We start from the raw sequence: 16,822 nt of genomic DNA on the forward strand, positions 1-16,822 counted from the left end.
GATTGTGTCGAGGCACAGATCTGGGGAAGGGTACCAAAAAAATGTCTCCAGCATTGAAGTTACCCAAGAACACAGTGGCCTACATCTTTCTTAATTGGAAGAAGTTTGGAAACACCAAGACTCTGCGCTTGGAGTTTGCCAAAATGCACGCAAAGACTGTCAGACCATGAGAAACAAGATTCTCTGGTCTGATGAAACCAAGATTGAACTCTTTGGCCTGAATGACAAGCGTCACATCTGGAGGAAACCTGGCACCATCCCTACGGTGAAGCATGGTGGTGGCAGCATCATGCTGTCAGGATGTTTTTCAGCGGCAGGGACTGGGGGACTAGTAAGGATCGAGACAAAGATTAAAGGAGCAAAGTACAGAGAGATCCTTGATGAAAACCTGCTCCAGAGTGCTCAGGACCTCAGACTGGGGCGAAGGTTCACCTTCCAACAGGACAATGACCCTAAGCCAAGATAACGCAGGAGTGGCTTTGGGACAAGTCTATGAATGTCCTTGAGTGGCCCAGCCAGAACCCGATCAAACATCTCTGGAGAGACCTGAAAATAGCTGTGCAGCAACACTCCCCATCCAACCTGACAGAGCTTGAGAGGATCTGCAGAGAAGAATGGGAGAGAAACTCCCCAAATACAGGTGTGCAAAGCTTGTACTGTCATACCCAAGAAGACTTGAGGCTGTCATCGCTGCCAAAGGTGCTTCAACAATGTACTGAGTAAAGGGTCTGAATACTTATGTAAATGCGATATTTCTTTTTTTTTGCAAAATAAAAACCAACATGTTTTTGCTTTGTCATTATGGGGTATTGTGTGTAGATTGATGAGGAAATAAGGCTGTACTGTAACAAAATGTGGATTAAGTCAAGTGGTTTGAATACTTTCCGAATGCACTGTATAGTACACAAGGGTGTGTTGAGTCGAGGTGATGTGGGACTGAGGTATTAGCGTTTGGTCCTCCTGACACCCTGGAATCCCTGCGGCAGACCAGGCAGCGTGGAGGTGAAATAACTACTGTGTGACTGCTGGAACAATGAGCAGGCCCTAGTTTAGGGCTGACACGGCTTTATAATGGCTACACATCGCCTTGCCCACAGGGCTAAGACTGACACAACTGTTAAATCTACTAAAATAAGAGGGAAAGAGGGAGGGAGGGAGGGAGGGATGGAGAGAGAGGGATGGAGAGAGAGGGAGAATAGGTGTTCTAGTTCTAGGTGGAACACAACAGAGAGATAGATTAATGTGTGAGGTTGTTTCAATTCAGGTAATGTCCTCAAACATTAGCATAAACATGTGGTGAATCTCCTTTACCCTTAGTGTAATGGATGATTAGAGTTTAGACCAGAGCCAGAATGCCTCAGAGTTGTGTATCTCTCTGTTTTCCTCTCAGTAAACTCTTAGTTGTAGGTCGAGTAAGGATAGCAGTCAACTGGGAGCTCAGTAATTCTTCAGACAAGCAGGGCTCCCTGAAATGCGGCAGGAAGCCAGACAGTCAGGCGGAGTGTCGGCGGGAACCCAGACAGACACAGTTTTAAGGGTACACAGTTTATGACAGCAGAGACAGCAAAGGTACTCTGCTGCATTATCAGCATCTACAAGTATCCCTGCTCTCAGATCTTAAAAATAGATCTTAACGATTCTGGTGTACCAAGCTACAATAAGACTGTAAAGAATTGGGGAAAGTTAGAAGAAGAATGAATTTCTAGTGTATTTCTGTTCTGATCACAGCTGTAGTGAAATGTTATCTGGCTGATTGCTGAGCAGCTGTACATGCAGCTGTGAACCTCTCAGATCTGCACCACAGATGAATCATCATCAACTACTACTGATGACAACCCAAAGCAGCATGGGCTGAGGATATCTCTGAACAATGAGTGGGTGAGAGACTGAGGGAACGCTGGAGGTAGAGAGAGAGAAGAGGCTACATCTTCAGTCCCAGATGGCTTTGACCTTACCCCCACTCTCTCCCCCCTGCCTCTGACCCAACCTCCCCCACTGACAGGTCCAGAGTCTGGCCACGCGTCAGTGCCCTTTCCTCCCCCACATCGGGGGGGCTGTAGCTGGCCTTCCCATCAGAGTTAGGGGCAGACAGGGGGAGTGTTGTGTGTATATACAATGCCTTTATTTGAAATGTGTAAATACAGCACTTTGTGTAAAACTTAAAGCAGATCCACTTCTGAGATGGATAGAAACATAAAATGCAGTGGCATAGCCCTGAACCAGTTCTGTTAGTCACCCCATGTCTCATAGAGTGGAGCCAAGTAGTGACAACCCAGAGCCACCATCAGACAGACCGATAGACAGACAGTCCAGGGATCAAACCCCTGTCTGGCCAGCCTCAGCAGAGGTAATCCCTGACAGCGAGGTGTCCTGGCCCTTGCCTCAGATCACAGCAGGAGACCCCTGACTATACTGCCCTCATTTACAGTACCTACACACACAAAGCATTGGGTTGGAAGCCAGGCAGGCTTTAAAGCAGCTTCAGAGGACCGACAGACAGACAGACAGACAGACAGACAGACAGACAGACAGACAGACAGACAGACAGACAGACAGACAGACAGACAGACAGACAGACAGACAGACAGACAGACAGACAGACAGACAGACAGACAGACAGACAGACAGGTCTCCCTCCCCAGTCAGTTGTATTACAACCTCTCAAGATGGCCACTGGCAGCAGGCTGAGACTACAGACAGACCCCTAAAACTGATGACAACACCCCTAGCTTTCACTCTCACATTACCCTAACATAGTATAGCACCATGTGTACTGTACACTAATACCTAATGCTCTCATCTGCAAAGAGAAAAAGAGCACGATAGCAGTCAGTGTTTATGTTTTTTTTTACAGAATATCTCCCCCATGTCCCACACATCGTCTCTCCCCTACTGTTCCACAGTTCAGGCTGTACCAACCCACTGCAAATCAGCCCCACACAGCCAGAGCCCCTCACATTCTCATCTGAATGGCAGAGTGGGAGGGCTGGTACAAAGGAGGAGAGATGGAGGGAGGAGGAGAGGTGAGAGGAGAGAGAAGGATGGATGACATGATAATGAAGGATAGAGGATGACACATCTGGCTTTGTAGAGCTGCTTGTGGCTCTGCCTATCTGCACCGCACCGATACCGCAGGATAACAAATAAAAGCAAGGAATGGAGAGATACAGAGAGAGAGTGGGTGAGGGAAAAGGGAGAGAGAGAGAGAGAGAGATAGGCAGACAGACATAGATGAGATGAGGAGGGAGTTTAAGGAAGGGAGAGAGTGGGGAGAAGAGAGAGAAGGTGAGGGGGGAGGGGAGAGAGAAGGTGAGGGAGAGAGTGGGGGGAGGAGAGAGAGGGAGAGAGTGGGGGGAGGAGAGGGAAGGTGAGGAGAATGGGGGCAGGAGAGAGATGGAGAGAGTGGGGGAGGAGAGAGATGGAGAGAGGGAGAGAGTAGGGGGAGGAGAGAAATGGAGAGAGGGAGAGGAGCGAGATGGGCTGGATTGGCCATGATTGGCTAAGATAATGGATGGGGTGGACATGCCGAGAGAGGAGTTTGGATTGGTCTGCCATGTAGCATGCTTCTGTCTATAACATGAGCTGGTCAGTATGTGTAGATAATCCTTGCTACTGCCACTTATTTGAAAGATACAGTAGAACATTAGCCATGGAGAACTGCAAAAGGGGCTGCTACTGCTCTTCAGGGCAACAACAATGCTGCCCTGAATTTAGCAGGTGCTACCGACAAAGATCAGTGGGAAAAAGTTGTGATGGACTACTTTCTGCACACGTCAGTGTGAACCGGAGTGACTTGATACAACAGGCCAAACAAGCGTTCATCCATGTATACGGGTAAGAGTCCAGCTACATTTTCAAATATTTTAAGTGTCTATTTTTGCTAGAAAGTTGGTTTCTTTGCAAGTTAAACTGTAGTGTAAGCTAGCTAGCGGATGTTAGCTTGCTGGCTCGCTAGCTAACGTTACGTGTATGATATATGTCATAATACTATTCGTACCTCAGAAAGTCATTTGTATTGCTAGTTAGAGCCTAATGTTAGCTAGCTATCTAAAATTTGAACCTACAATAGTTGGTTAGCTTTAGCTACCTGCAGATTCATTCTACAGCATTTCATGCATGGCGGCTAGCTATGACAATCCGTTTGTACTGTAGCTATGGGTTGGGATTATGGTTAATTGTTTAGCTAGCTAGCTAGCTAGCAAGCTGCATGTCTAAACAAAAGACTCCACTTGGCCAGATGATTACATGACCCATCAAGTTAGCCAGGTGTGTCTGGGGGTGATTATGGTCATCTATTGTATTTCATGAACATGTGTACATGTCTAGACAATAGTGACCCATCCACTTCGCTAGATGTGTCTGGGGCGTGGTTCTAGCATTTATTTCACATGACCCGTCAATTTAGACAAGTGTGTCTGGATAAGCATCTAAGCTAATAATTATAAAATATGTATACAATATTTTTATCTGGACACGCTTTTATTTTAGATATTGCTACTATGCAAATATGCAAGTAACCATTCCACTGTACCGTTTACAATCTTCTGTATCCTGTGAATGTGACAAATAAACATTTTATTTGATATAGTGTGTCTTTACCAGAGATGGTAATGTGAAGAACAACATGAGCTGCACCAGCCAACTAACATTAGCTAGCTAGCTAACAGTACGCTTTCACTTTCAATGAAAACGACTTTTACAAAATTAGAAACTTAAAATATCTGAAAATGTAGCTAGCTAGAATCTCTTACCCGTATACATGGATGAACGCTTCTCCCTCTGTCATGGATGCCATGGTTGCCCTTACTTTGAAGATGTAATCCGGAGACAGGTGTTTTATACAACAGCCTTCTTTTTGTGTTCTCTTTTTCTCTCTGTATTTGGCAATCATCTCTCTGCTTCCACCGGGCATTCCACTGATTTCTAAACTCGGTCAGCTTCTTCCATGACAACAACACTGTTTTTTCCCCACCATTGTCATCAGAAGACTCTACAATGTCTGGGTCAATGAAAATGTTTTTACCTAAATCAGGGATTTCCTCATTGTCTGAATTCATGTTTAGAGTCAGAGAGAGTCAGCATGGCACGATCATCCTCCAGAAAGTAGGAAACGTTTTCCCACTGAGCTTTGCCGATATCACTATTAACTTCAGGACAGCAATGTTGAGAGCAGTAGCAAAACTGTTTCAGTTCTTCATGATATCTATTTTTTTTTTAAGTAAAAAAATCAACAACTAAAATATATAAAATGCCTCTCCTGTGAAGTCGTGACGTGCGACATACACCTAGTTTCTTGAAATGGGTCACATATTTATCTAGCAGCCTCCAAGGAAAATCGCTATTATTTGTGCTAATTTTGTTTGCGTTCTAGTAGTAGATACCCAATGGGTTTTGTGTTTTTTATTTGGTGCCCCCTTGTGTACTAAGCCGGCAATACCGTATATCTCGGTATGAGCGAAGGACGATATGAGGATATGAAAATCTGGATATCGCCCAACCCTAACATTAATCTAGGCCATATATAATCCCCCTGCAGGCCAGCACTGCTGATGTAGAGCCTACAGACACTGATACTAAAGCCTAAAGCCATGAATCAGAGATCAACATAACTCATCCGCTAAGCTGTATTCATATCATACAGCTTCAGAAAATGACTCAGATTAAATACAACGACACAGTATGCAGTACTGTAAATACATGGAAGGAGGGGGTTTGAAAGAGGTAAACAAAGAGAGAGAGAGAGTGGGGTGCTACTCAGATGGAGAAATAAATAATGAGAGGGAGGGAGGGACAGAGACGGAGAGGAAGACACACAGAGAGCACCTAGATCTGCTGCACAGATTCTGTCAGACCTGGGCCCTGAGAGTAAATATCAGTAAGACAAAAATAATGGTGTTCCAAAAAATGGTCCAGTTGCCAGGACCACCAATACAAATTCAATCTAGATACCGTTGACCTATAGCACACAAAAAACAATACATACCTCGGCCTAAACATCAGCGCCACAAGTAACTTCCACAAAGCTGTGAACGATCTGAGAGACAAGGCAAGAAGGGCCTTCTATGCCATCAGAAGGAACATAAAATTAGGCAAAAAATACTTAAATCAGTTATAGAACCCATTGCCCTTTATGGTTGTGAGGTCTGGGGTCCAGTCACCAACCAAGAATTCACAAAATGGGAAAAACACCAAATTGACAATCTGCATGCAGAATTCTGCTAAAATATCCTCCGTGTACAACGTAGAACACCAAATAATGCATGCAGAGCAGAATTAGGCCGATACCTGCTAACTATCAAAATCCAGAAAAGAGCCGTTAAATTCTACAACCACCTAAAAGGAAGCGATTCCCAAACCTAACATAACAAAGCCATCACCTACAGAGAGATGAACCTGGAGAACAGTCCCCTAAGCAAGCTGGTCCTGGGGCTCTGTTCACAAACACACCACACAGAGCCCCAGGACAGCAACACAATTAGACCCAACCAAATCATGAGAAAACAAAAAGATAATTACTTGACACATTGGAAAGAATTTACAAAAAACAGAGCAAACTAGAATGCTATTTGGCCCTAAACAAAGAGTACACAGAGGCAGAATACCTGACCACTGTGACGGACTCACAATTAAGGAAATCTTTGACTATGTTCAAACTCAGTGAGCATAGCTATGTGCATACCGTCCACAAAATGAGGTGGAGACTGAGCAGCACTTCATAACCTCCTGCCAAATATATGGCCATATTAGAGACACATATTTCCCTCAGATTACACAGACCCACAAAGAATTTGAAAACAAAACCAATTTTGATAAACTCCCATATCTACTGGGTGAAATACCCCAGTGTGCCATTACAGCAGCAAGATGTGTGACCTGTTGCCACAAGAAAAGGGCAACCAGTGAAGAACAAACACCATTATAAATACAACCCATATTTATGTTTATTTATTTTCCCTTTTGTACTTTAACCATTTGCACATCGTTACAACATCGTGAATAGAAATAATTAGAATTGTCTTTATTCTTTTGGAACTTTGTGAGTGTAATGTTTACTGTTAATTTTTATTGTTTATTTAACTTTTGTTTATTATGTATTTCACTTGCTTTGGCATATTTTTCCCATGCCAATAAAGCCCTTAAATTGAATTGAAATTGAATTGAGATCAAGAGAGGGAGAGAAAAAGAAAGGTGGACAGATCAAGTCATGTGACTCACCGAGACACGCCCCGTCCATCTCCTCGTAGCCCACGCTACAGACACACTTCCCCAGAGGCACCAGCCAATCACCATCAGCGCCACAGTACAGTTTGGGCGTGTCCCTCTCCTCGGCATGCTCCACACACGCCCCCCTGACCTCTACCAGGGAGGAGGAGTCGACCCGGGGGACGGTGTCAGGGAAGGAGGCCAGGTTCCTCAGGGTGAAGGGACACCTCTTATAGTACACCCTGACTGAGACCAGGGCGATGCACGCCCCAATGTCCTGGAACGCCAGGTACAAACCCTTCCTGGAGATAGGACCCACTTCCCGCACCTATAGAAAACATTCACATGAACAATGATTGCCCATTGGGGATTAGGAAAGTTAATTGAATTAAACTCTAGTATGCAGTGCCTGCACAATTTCCCCTCGTAGGAAATTGTCATGCCAAACAATAGGAGTTGGCAAGGGAGCAGAAACAGACTAGAAATAAATCACATATTATTGAAATTAAATGAAATGAAGTGGACCTCCGTGTTGAGCTTGAGGATGCGGTCTCCCAGGTCCATCTGGGTGAAGCTCTCGTCTGCAGCGATGGTGTCGATCTTGGTGTACTGGGAGGGTTTGAACTTGACCCCGTGGGACTCGTCTGTCTCATAGTAGAAAAGGTTGAAGGTCTCCTTGCAGGTCCCAGACACCCAGGGGATGGAGTTACAGTCTCTCAGAGTGAAACGCAGCTCCACATACACCTGGGATAAATGATCAACACAGTCAAGTACAGTAGCTGATGTATTATTCAAAGCCACTTACAGGAAATACAATTGGTTAGTATATGTGTCCCTTGTGGGCATTGAACCCACCAACCAGGTGTTACCAGCACCATTCTCCAACCTACTGAGCCATCTAGCAAAACCCCAACCCACCTTCTGTGCGGCCTGGCGGAAGATCCAGTTGGAGCGTAGCCAGTTGTTCTGGTTGGGTTCCATCACGTGACACACCTGGAAGGTATGGATGGGACGGTTGTGTTCATCCATCTCTGTTATAGCATCCCACTGGAGAGGAGAGGAGAGGAGAGGAGAGGAGAGGAGAAGAGAGGAGAGGAGAGGAAAAAAGGTACTGTTAGTGAGCTGCTAAAATAGTCAAACCGATAGATGTGTGTATATATATATATATATAGTGTGTGAACGTTAGAAAGTGAAAGGAACAGGAACGGTACTAAACCGATAATAACTGTCTCTAACCACCTGTACCCCAGCTCTGTGACTCCCAGGTCATATGACAAAGGTGAAAGCTCTGTAAGTGCTTCATGAGGTCACAGGTCACCTGCCTCTGTGTTGTTAGAATTGAAATCTAATGGAGATGTTTAGCCCCAACCCTCTGGCTCTACCCTCTATTACATTGACACGCACAAACAGGTGTGTTTGTGTGTGTGTGTGTGTGTGTGTGTGTGTGTGTGTGTGTGTGTGTGTGTGTGTGTGTGTGTGGCGGCTGTAGCGACCCTGGACCACCTATCACCAAGCTCCCAGAATCAAATTACCTGCTGAGGAAAATGGTTTTAAATCAGCTCAACAACAGCACAACACTTGCCCTTCAGTCTAGACATGTGGCTGATGTGACTCTGACCTCTGTATGCACTTTGACCTTCGCATACTCTTTGTCCTTGGGCAGATCATCTCACTCATGAGTGTTGTATAAAAATAAGTAGTATTTGCATGGAATAGATGGTCTAGTGTCACTCCCAACCCTGTCTCCTAAACCAACAAAGGCTTTATATTGGTGTCTGATGTCTAACACATTCAAAACACAGCAGCACTAAGTGTAGAGAAGAAAAATAACCCCTTCTTCTCTCCTCAACTCACTCTGTCACCCCATCTCCCTTCTCTCTCTCCTCCCTCCCGTCCACCCCCTCCTGTATCTAGTCTAATTAATAATTGGGAAGAACAGAAGCTCTTTATTAGCAAACAGACTATGGAGAGTTGGGGAAAGAGGACACTAATTTGAGCCAATTATTTCAGCGATAATAAGCAGTATTGTACTTATCTAAACACTACCTCTCAACAGGAGAACAGTAATCAAATCCTAATGTTTAGTTTCAAAGACTCATTATCCTTTTTAATGACATGTTTTAATTCAATCAAAAAGACGACACGATTTAATACATTTCTCCCTCAAGGTGTCACAGTAATCATAACGTAATTAAAACAAATTGATTTAGATTAAGTATTATATTGCCTAATATGCATCATGTGGTATTGTGCTGTGGTGAATTCTAAATAGGATCCCAACACAGCCATCTACAACTTTGTGGGTTTGCTTCAGCCAAATCCTACATACAGACGTCAAAATATCAAATATCAAACAAACTAAGAATTACATCAGTGATATAAATAGACTGACATTTGCATCCACTTCTTACTTTATGAAATAAAGAGATAAGGTCAGCAAGCCTAAAAGCTGTGACACACTTTGATTATGTAGTGTAGTTTTCCTACACCACCACAGATGATTATTGATTATGCAGTGTAGTTTTCCTACACCACCACAGATGATTATTGATTATGCAGTGTAGTTTTCCTACACCACCACAGATGATTATTGATTATGTAGTGTAGTTTTCCTACACCACCACAGATGATTATTGATTATGCAGTGTAGTTTTCCTACACCACCACAGATGATTATTGATTATGTAGTGTAGTTTTCCTACACCACCACAGATGATTATTGATTATGCAGTGTAGTTTTCCTACACCACCACAGATGATTATTGATTATGTAGTGTAGTTTTCCTACACCCCACAGATGATTATTGATTATGCAGTGTAGTTTTCCTACACCACCACAGATGATTATTGATTATGTAGTGTAGTTTTCCTACACCCCACAGATGATTATTGATTATGTAGTGTAGTTTTCCTACACCCCACAGATGATTATTGATTATGTAGTGTAGTTTTCCTACACCACCACAGATGATTATTGATTATGTAGTGTAGTTTTCCTACACCCCACAGATGATTATTGATTATGCAGTGTAGTTTTCCTACACCACCACAGATGATTATTGATTATGCAGTGTAGTTTTCCTACACCCCACAGATGATTATTGATTATGCAGTGTAGTTTTCCTACACCACCACAGATGATTATTGATTATGCAGTGTAGTTTTCCTACACCACCACAGATGATTATTGATTATGCAGTGTAGTTTTCCTACACCACCACAGATGATTATTGATTATGCAGTGTAGTTTTCCTACACCACCACAGATGATTATTGATTATGCAGTGTAGTTTTCCTACACCACCACAGATGCAGAGTCAGGTATGAACATGCTTTACATCCTCGCCAGCTGTATAGTGATCATTACAACACCTTGAACAGGTATATACGGTACACTGAGTGCACAAAACATTAAGAACACCTGCTCTTTCCATGACCGACTGATCAGGTGAATCCAGGTGAAAGCTACAATCCCTTATTGATGTCACTTGTGAAATCCACATTAATCAGTGTAGTTGAAGGGGAGGAGACAGGTTACAGAAGGATTGTTAAGCATTGAGACAATTCAGACATGGACTGTGTATGTGTGCCGTTCTTAATGTTTTGTACACTCAGTGTATATCTAGGTGTAGGTGTAACCTTATCAGTAGACTCTTGTATCAGCAGCCTCCGTTACAAACCCTCCTCATCCCCCAAAGGTATCTCTTCAAAGACTCTTACGTAAACTCCCTCACTCTAGCTTAGAGAAACTAAAGGAGCTTGAGATAGTTCGTCTCTGTAAGGCCAGAGATAGATACCCTGGGGTGGTCTTAGAAAACAGCACTCTACGGAGACACCAGTGTGTGTGTGTGTGTGTGTGTGTGTGTGTGTGTGTGTGTGTGTGTGTGTGTGTGTGTGTACACAGTCTGTGTATGTGAGTGTGTGAGTGTGTGAGCGTGTGAGCGTGTGTGCGACTCCTGATGCGTGGATGGGGGATGGAGTGACAGGGCTGAATGACTGTGGTGGTGGTGTATGTGAGTGAGTGTATCTCCTAAGGCGTGGATGGGGGATGGAGTGACAGGGCTGAATGACTGTGGTGGTGGTGTATGTGAGTGAGTGTATCTCCTAAGGCGTGGATGGCGGATGGAGTGACAGGGCTGAATGACTGTGGTGGTGGTGTATGTGAGTGTGTGTGTCTCCTAAGGCGTGGATGGGGGATGGAGTGACAGGGCTGAATGACTGTGGTGGTGGTGTATGTGAGTGTGTGTGTCTCCTAAGGCGTGGATGGGGGATGGAGTGACAGGGCTGAATGACTGTGGTGGTGTATGTGAGTGTGTGTGTCTCCTAAGGCATCTGTCCTCTGGCTGGTACCCCTGCCATCTCTCATTGACCCCAAAGCTGAGATGGAGAAAGCAGCGGGCCCCCAGTGGCCCCTCACAGCCCTCTATGGGGCCCCTGTCTTTCACAGCACAGCCCTCCACATACAGAGCTTTGCTCTAAGAAGTCCTGTGTGGCGCTCCACCCTGACACCTCAGAGACTGGGCTCTGTCTCTCAACACTGTACCCAGCCATGGGGGAATGTTCTCTTCAAACTAGCTACTTTTATTTCCCGGTGTCTGGGTAGTACCCGGCTCCACGACGGGGCAAAATGGGGCTTAGCCCCCTCAGTTGAAACTTCTGTCCCCCTCATTGTGCTTCGCTGTCAGCACAATGGACAGAGCATGCCCCAATGTGTGTGTAGGGGGGCTATGGAAAGTCACTAGAGCACAGTTAGCCGGTAACTGCTGGCTTTTGGATGATAAAATAAATGAAAAGTGGATAAATAAAATTATAGCTGGACACCGGGGCTGCCCTGCTGCTGAGGAGAAAAAGCGAAAGCGAGAGAGGAGGCTTGGCCTAGGCTACTGTTGATTGCGAAGGTGGAGGCCTTTTTCATTTAAGTAAATGAAAGTTAGAGACTTTGCCTATAGTGAAAAGCCTACAAGGCAGGGCTCCAGACTGCGACCATTTGGTCACATTTTGTGACCCTTTGACACCGGGCTGTGGGAATAAAAATGATGTATTTGTTGCATCGATGCACATTCATTCACCTCATTAAAACGTATTATTTTTTAGGAGGCTAAAACCATGATTTGGTCAAACAATAAAGTATATTATCATCATGTACCTGTTTTGCTGGGGCCTGCTGCTGTGTCAAGTGAGCTACAGTACTCTCTCGGGTGAAAGAAAAGTGATGTGATTGTATAACATTGTAAAATCCAATTGCTAGGAAAACACAGCTATCCTCTTGTCACAGATGGAGAGAGGACATTCTCAGCTTTCTGTAGGTATATTTTTTTATTTCTCAAATATCAATTATGAGCTCAATAGCAACTATTTTACAAATATATTTGATATGGCTTTGAGATACGTGAGTCCCAGTGCCACCAGGGAAACATTTTCATTTGGAGCCCTGAAACAAGTGGAATTTCCTCCATATGGAAAGTATTAGTATTGTTAGTGGACAAAGAGGAGAAGAACGTTGGCGCGACCAAAGCAGGCCACGGTGCAACTCTCTACTCAGGTGGGATGCAGTTATGGAACTTTAATGTATACATTTTTATTTATAATCATTTGTTTTATCATTATTATTATTATTGTATATCAGTGTTATTGAAGGCCTATTTATTCATCCAAATCAGTTTTTTTTAAATGCAAAGAGTTTTGCTTCATTCTGTTGAGACAGTTTTGTTGGCTAAATGAAGCTTGATCTGTCTTTTTAATTGTGTGCTCCATATTTAGTTTAAGATTATAAGTAGGCCTGTTGTAAAATAAATATCATTAGTTTATTGCTGTCATTTGTTGGATATGGTAGGCACTAGCCTTTCTTGGAAATTGCTGCAATATAGCCTATACAAAAGTTTTGTGAAGGTTTAAACCAGTTTGCAAGTTCTCTGTTCTCTCTGCTACCGCCTGGCAAGTGGTCCCAGAGGGCCAAGTCTAGGTCCAAAAAGCTTCTTAACAGCTTCTACCCCCAAGCCATAAGACTCCTGAACAGCTAATCAAAGGACTATCCAGACCCCTCTTTTACGCTGTTGCTACTCTCTGTTTATCATCTATGCATAGTCACTTTAACTTTACCTACATGTACATATTACCTCAGTTACATCGACTAACCGGTGCCCCTGCACATTGACTCTGTACCGGTTCCCCCTGTATATAGCCTCGCTATTGTTATTTTACTGCTGCTGTTTAATTATTTGTTACTTTTATTTTCTACTTTTTACTTTGGCCAAATTAAGTTCCAACTGTAATGTTTGCCGCACTACAATATCCTGCTCGTATTTTCCCTATCAACAATGGTTTGACTTACTTTTGATACTACCCTAATAAAGTTAATATTCTTTAGTGAAGGTTTGTGTGGTGTGGCTATTAGCCTATGGTATGAAGGCAGTGTGTAAAGGCTCTCCAAATGACTCCTACAGTTGAACTTGAGGTGAGGAAGAATGTCTAAGGCCTACCAGAGTTACTCCTATAATCTAACAATATGATGCTTATCTTTAGAAAAATATTGGGAAAGAAAATGAATGAATTAGTCTCTCCGTACGTCTATAGCAGACGCAGTAGCCTATCTGACAAGGATAACGAAATGCATGAATTAGTCTCTCCGTACGTCTATAGCAGACGCAGTAGCCTATCTGACAAGGATAACGAAATGCATGTCGGTGTTGTAGCATGCCAGCGGCATATCACTCTCTTTCTCTCTGGGGCTAGGCCTAAGCTTCTCTTCCTTTATATATATATATATATATATATATATATATATATATATATATATACACAGTTGAAGTCGGAAGTTTACATACACTTACGTTGGAGTCATTAAAACTCCTTTTTCAACCACTCCACAAATTTCTTCTTAACAAACTATAATTTTGGCAAGTTAGTTAGGACATTTGCTTTGTGCATGACACAAGTCATTTTTCCAACAATTGTTTACAGACAGATTATTCCACTTGTAATTCACCTATTGCAAACAGCCTATGTATCTTGTAGCCTATATGTATTACCAAAACGACCTTGCTTGACTGTGTAGGGTGCTGTCCATTGTGCTGATAGAGTGCAGTGGAGATTGGCGCAAAATCTGTTAACCTACCTGTCACGTCAAAAGCACTCAATGATCTGAGTCTCGGCATGTTATCTTTATGTTTATTGTGGTATAGCATGATATACAGTAGGGTCATATCGTCATACTGTCCTTCTCTCACTGCGGGATTTACGGTATTACAGGCTTAGTACACAAGGAGCACCAAAAAAACACACAAAAAAAGCCCATCGGGCGTCTATTACAAGAATGCTAGCAAAATTAGTAATAGCACATTTCCATGGAGCTTGCTAGCTAAATATGCTAACGAGCGCAAACGAAAATAAAATAATTGCAAAGAGAGGCAATCCAGCAAATAAAGTTACACAGTGCCTTTGGAAAGTATTCAGACCCCTTGATTTTTTCCACATTTTGTTACATTACAGCCTTATTCTAAAATGGATTAAATAAAATAAATTCCTCAGCAATCTACACCCAATACCACAGAATGACAAAGCGAAAACAGTTTTAAAAATGTTTGCACATTTATTAAAAATAAAATACAGAAATACCTTGATTACATAAGTATTCAGACCCTTTGCAATGAGACACGAAATTGAGCTCAGGTGCATCCTGTTTCCATTGATCATCCCTTAGTTGTTTCTACAACTTGATTGGAGTCCACCTGTGGTAAATTCAATTGATTGGACATTATTTGGAAAGGCACACACCTGTCTATATAAGGTCCCACAGTTGACAGTGCATGTCAGAGCAAAAACCAAGCCATGAGGTCAAAGGAATTGTCCATAGAGTTCCGAGACAGGCTTGTGCCAAGGCACAGATCTGGGGAAGGGTACCAAAACATTTCTGCAGCATTGAAGGTCCCCAAGAACACAGTGGCCTACATCTTTCTTAAATGGAAGAAGTTTGGAACAACCAAGACTCTTCCTAGAGTTGGTCGCCCGGCCAAACTGAGCAATCGGGGGAGAAGGGCCTTGGTCAGGGAGGTGACCAAGAACCCGATGGTCAGTCTGACAGAGCTCCAGAGTTCCTCTGTGGAGATGGGAGAACCTTCCAGAATGACAACCATCTCTGCAGCACTCCACCAATCAGGCCTTTACAGTAGTGGCCAGACAGAATCCACTCCTCAGTAAAAGGCACATGACAGCCCGCTTGGAGTTTGCCAAAAGGCACCTAAAGACTATCTGACCATGAATAACAAGGTTCTCTGGTCTGATGAAACCAAGATTGAAGAAGACTCGATGCTGTAATCACTGCCAAAGGTGTTGAGTAAAGGGTCAGAATACTTATGTAAATGTGACATTTCAGTTTTTTCTTTTGAATAAATTAGCAAAAGTTTCGAAAAACCTGTGTTTGCTTTGTCATTATGGGGTACTGTGTGTAGATTGATGAGGGAAAATAACTATTTAATACATTTTAGAATAAGGCTGTAATGTAACAAAATGTGGAAAATTCAAGGGCTTGGAATACTTTCCGAAGGCACTGTATAAAGGAAGGAGCTACCGAATGTCATGCTTGATGAATTTGGACATTTACAAGCGAATGTGAATGAGAGACATTGTGCAAATGAACAAGGTTTTGACACATGCTTGTCTAAAGGAAGAACAGTACTGTTTTTCCAGCAGCATGTCTACATGCTGTAGTCTGGAGTCGCCAGGGCAACGGGCCTGCCTGCTCTGCTCGGAGAAGAGGGGGGAGGAGCAGACGGGCCAAGAACAGAAAGGAGCAAAAACGCAAGGAAATCAAGATACTGTAGCAGTGGCAGCTGTATAAATAACTCATCCAAAGAGCTTTGACTTATCAAACACGGCAGAAAGCTAACACAATATGATGCCCCGTCACCTTATTAATTTAGCCACTTACCTAGATAGCAACTTAAACTTAAGGGTCGTGTTAATTCTGCATTTTTCACGCAGGAAAGAAATATCTTGCTGCTTTTTGCAAACACAGCTTTAAAATGCTTCTTATTGTAATTTCTCCTCGGCATCAGGCACATTTTGTGCTTCAGTTGTACTTTTAAACTTGGATTGGGAATGGATTGGATTGGCAAAAAAAACACTTGACTTTCAATATAAAACGCGACCCCTGTCAATACACAGCTGGACTCACCTGCCCCTTCCTCACATTGTTTACAAACAAACATGACTGGCTCAACTTTTGGGGGGAACTAAGTAAGCTACATAATATAAAAAAAATGTGAAAGGTGAAATGAAAAATGTGATTGGCTTTATCTCCTAACGCACTGCACAAGTTGACTGCAGGTATTTACTTAAAAAATAGCTACAAATATTAAAATGTATTGAAAAACTTCAAATAAATAGTTTCAACGGCATTTGCGATATTGAAAAACTCCGGTATACGGTATATATGGTATACCGCGCAAGCCTAACATGCAGTGCCTTCAGAAAGTATTCACACCCCTTGACTTTTTCCATATTTTGTTGTGTTACAGCCTGAATTTAAAATGGATTAAATATAGATTTTTTGTCACTGGCCTACACACAGTGAATTTCAAACACAGATCCAACCACAAAGACCAGGGAGGTTTTCCCAATG

At 43.0% G+C, this 16,822-nt stretch overlaps 1 protein-coding gene across 2 annotated transcripts in view; it reads right to left on the reverse strand.

Moving 5' to 3' along the window:
• LOC115155738 (ephrin type-A receptor 6) overlaps positions 1 to 16,822 on the reverse strand; it is a 198,636-nt gene that overhangs the window by 117,406 nt on the left and 64,408 nt on the right. For both annotated transcript variants that reach the window (XR_003868121.1, XM_029702647.1), the window contains exons 3-5: positions 8,122 to 8,250; positions 7,729 to 7,947; positions 7,216 to 7,531 (exon numbers count right to left, since the gene is read on the reverse strand). Coding sequence is in view for 1 of the 2 variants with exons in the window: in XM_029702647.1 (XP_029558507.1) it covers positions 7,216 to 7,531; positions 7,729 to 7,947; positions 8,122 to 8,250 (664 nt within the window). In the remaining variant the exon portion in view is untranslated. The remainder of the gene's footprint in view (positions 1 to 7,215; positions 7,532 to 7,728; positions 7,948 to 8,121; positions 8,251 to 16,822) is intronic.

This window comes from Salmo trutta, chromosome 20, assembly GCF_901001165.1.
Source record: "Salmo trutta chromosome 20, fSalTru1.1, whole genome shotgun sequence".
Classification (NCBI taxonomy): Eukaryota; Metazoa; Chordata; class Actinopteri; order Salmoniformes; family Salmonidae; genus Salmo; species Salmo trutta.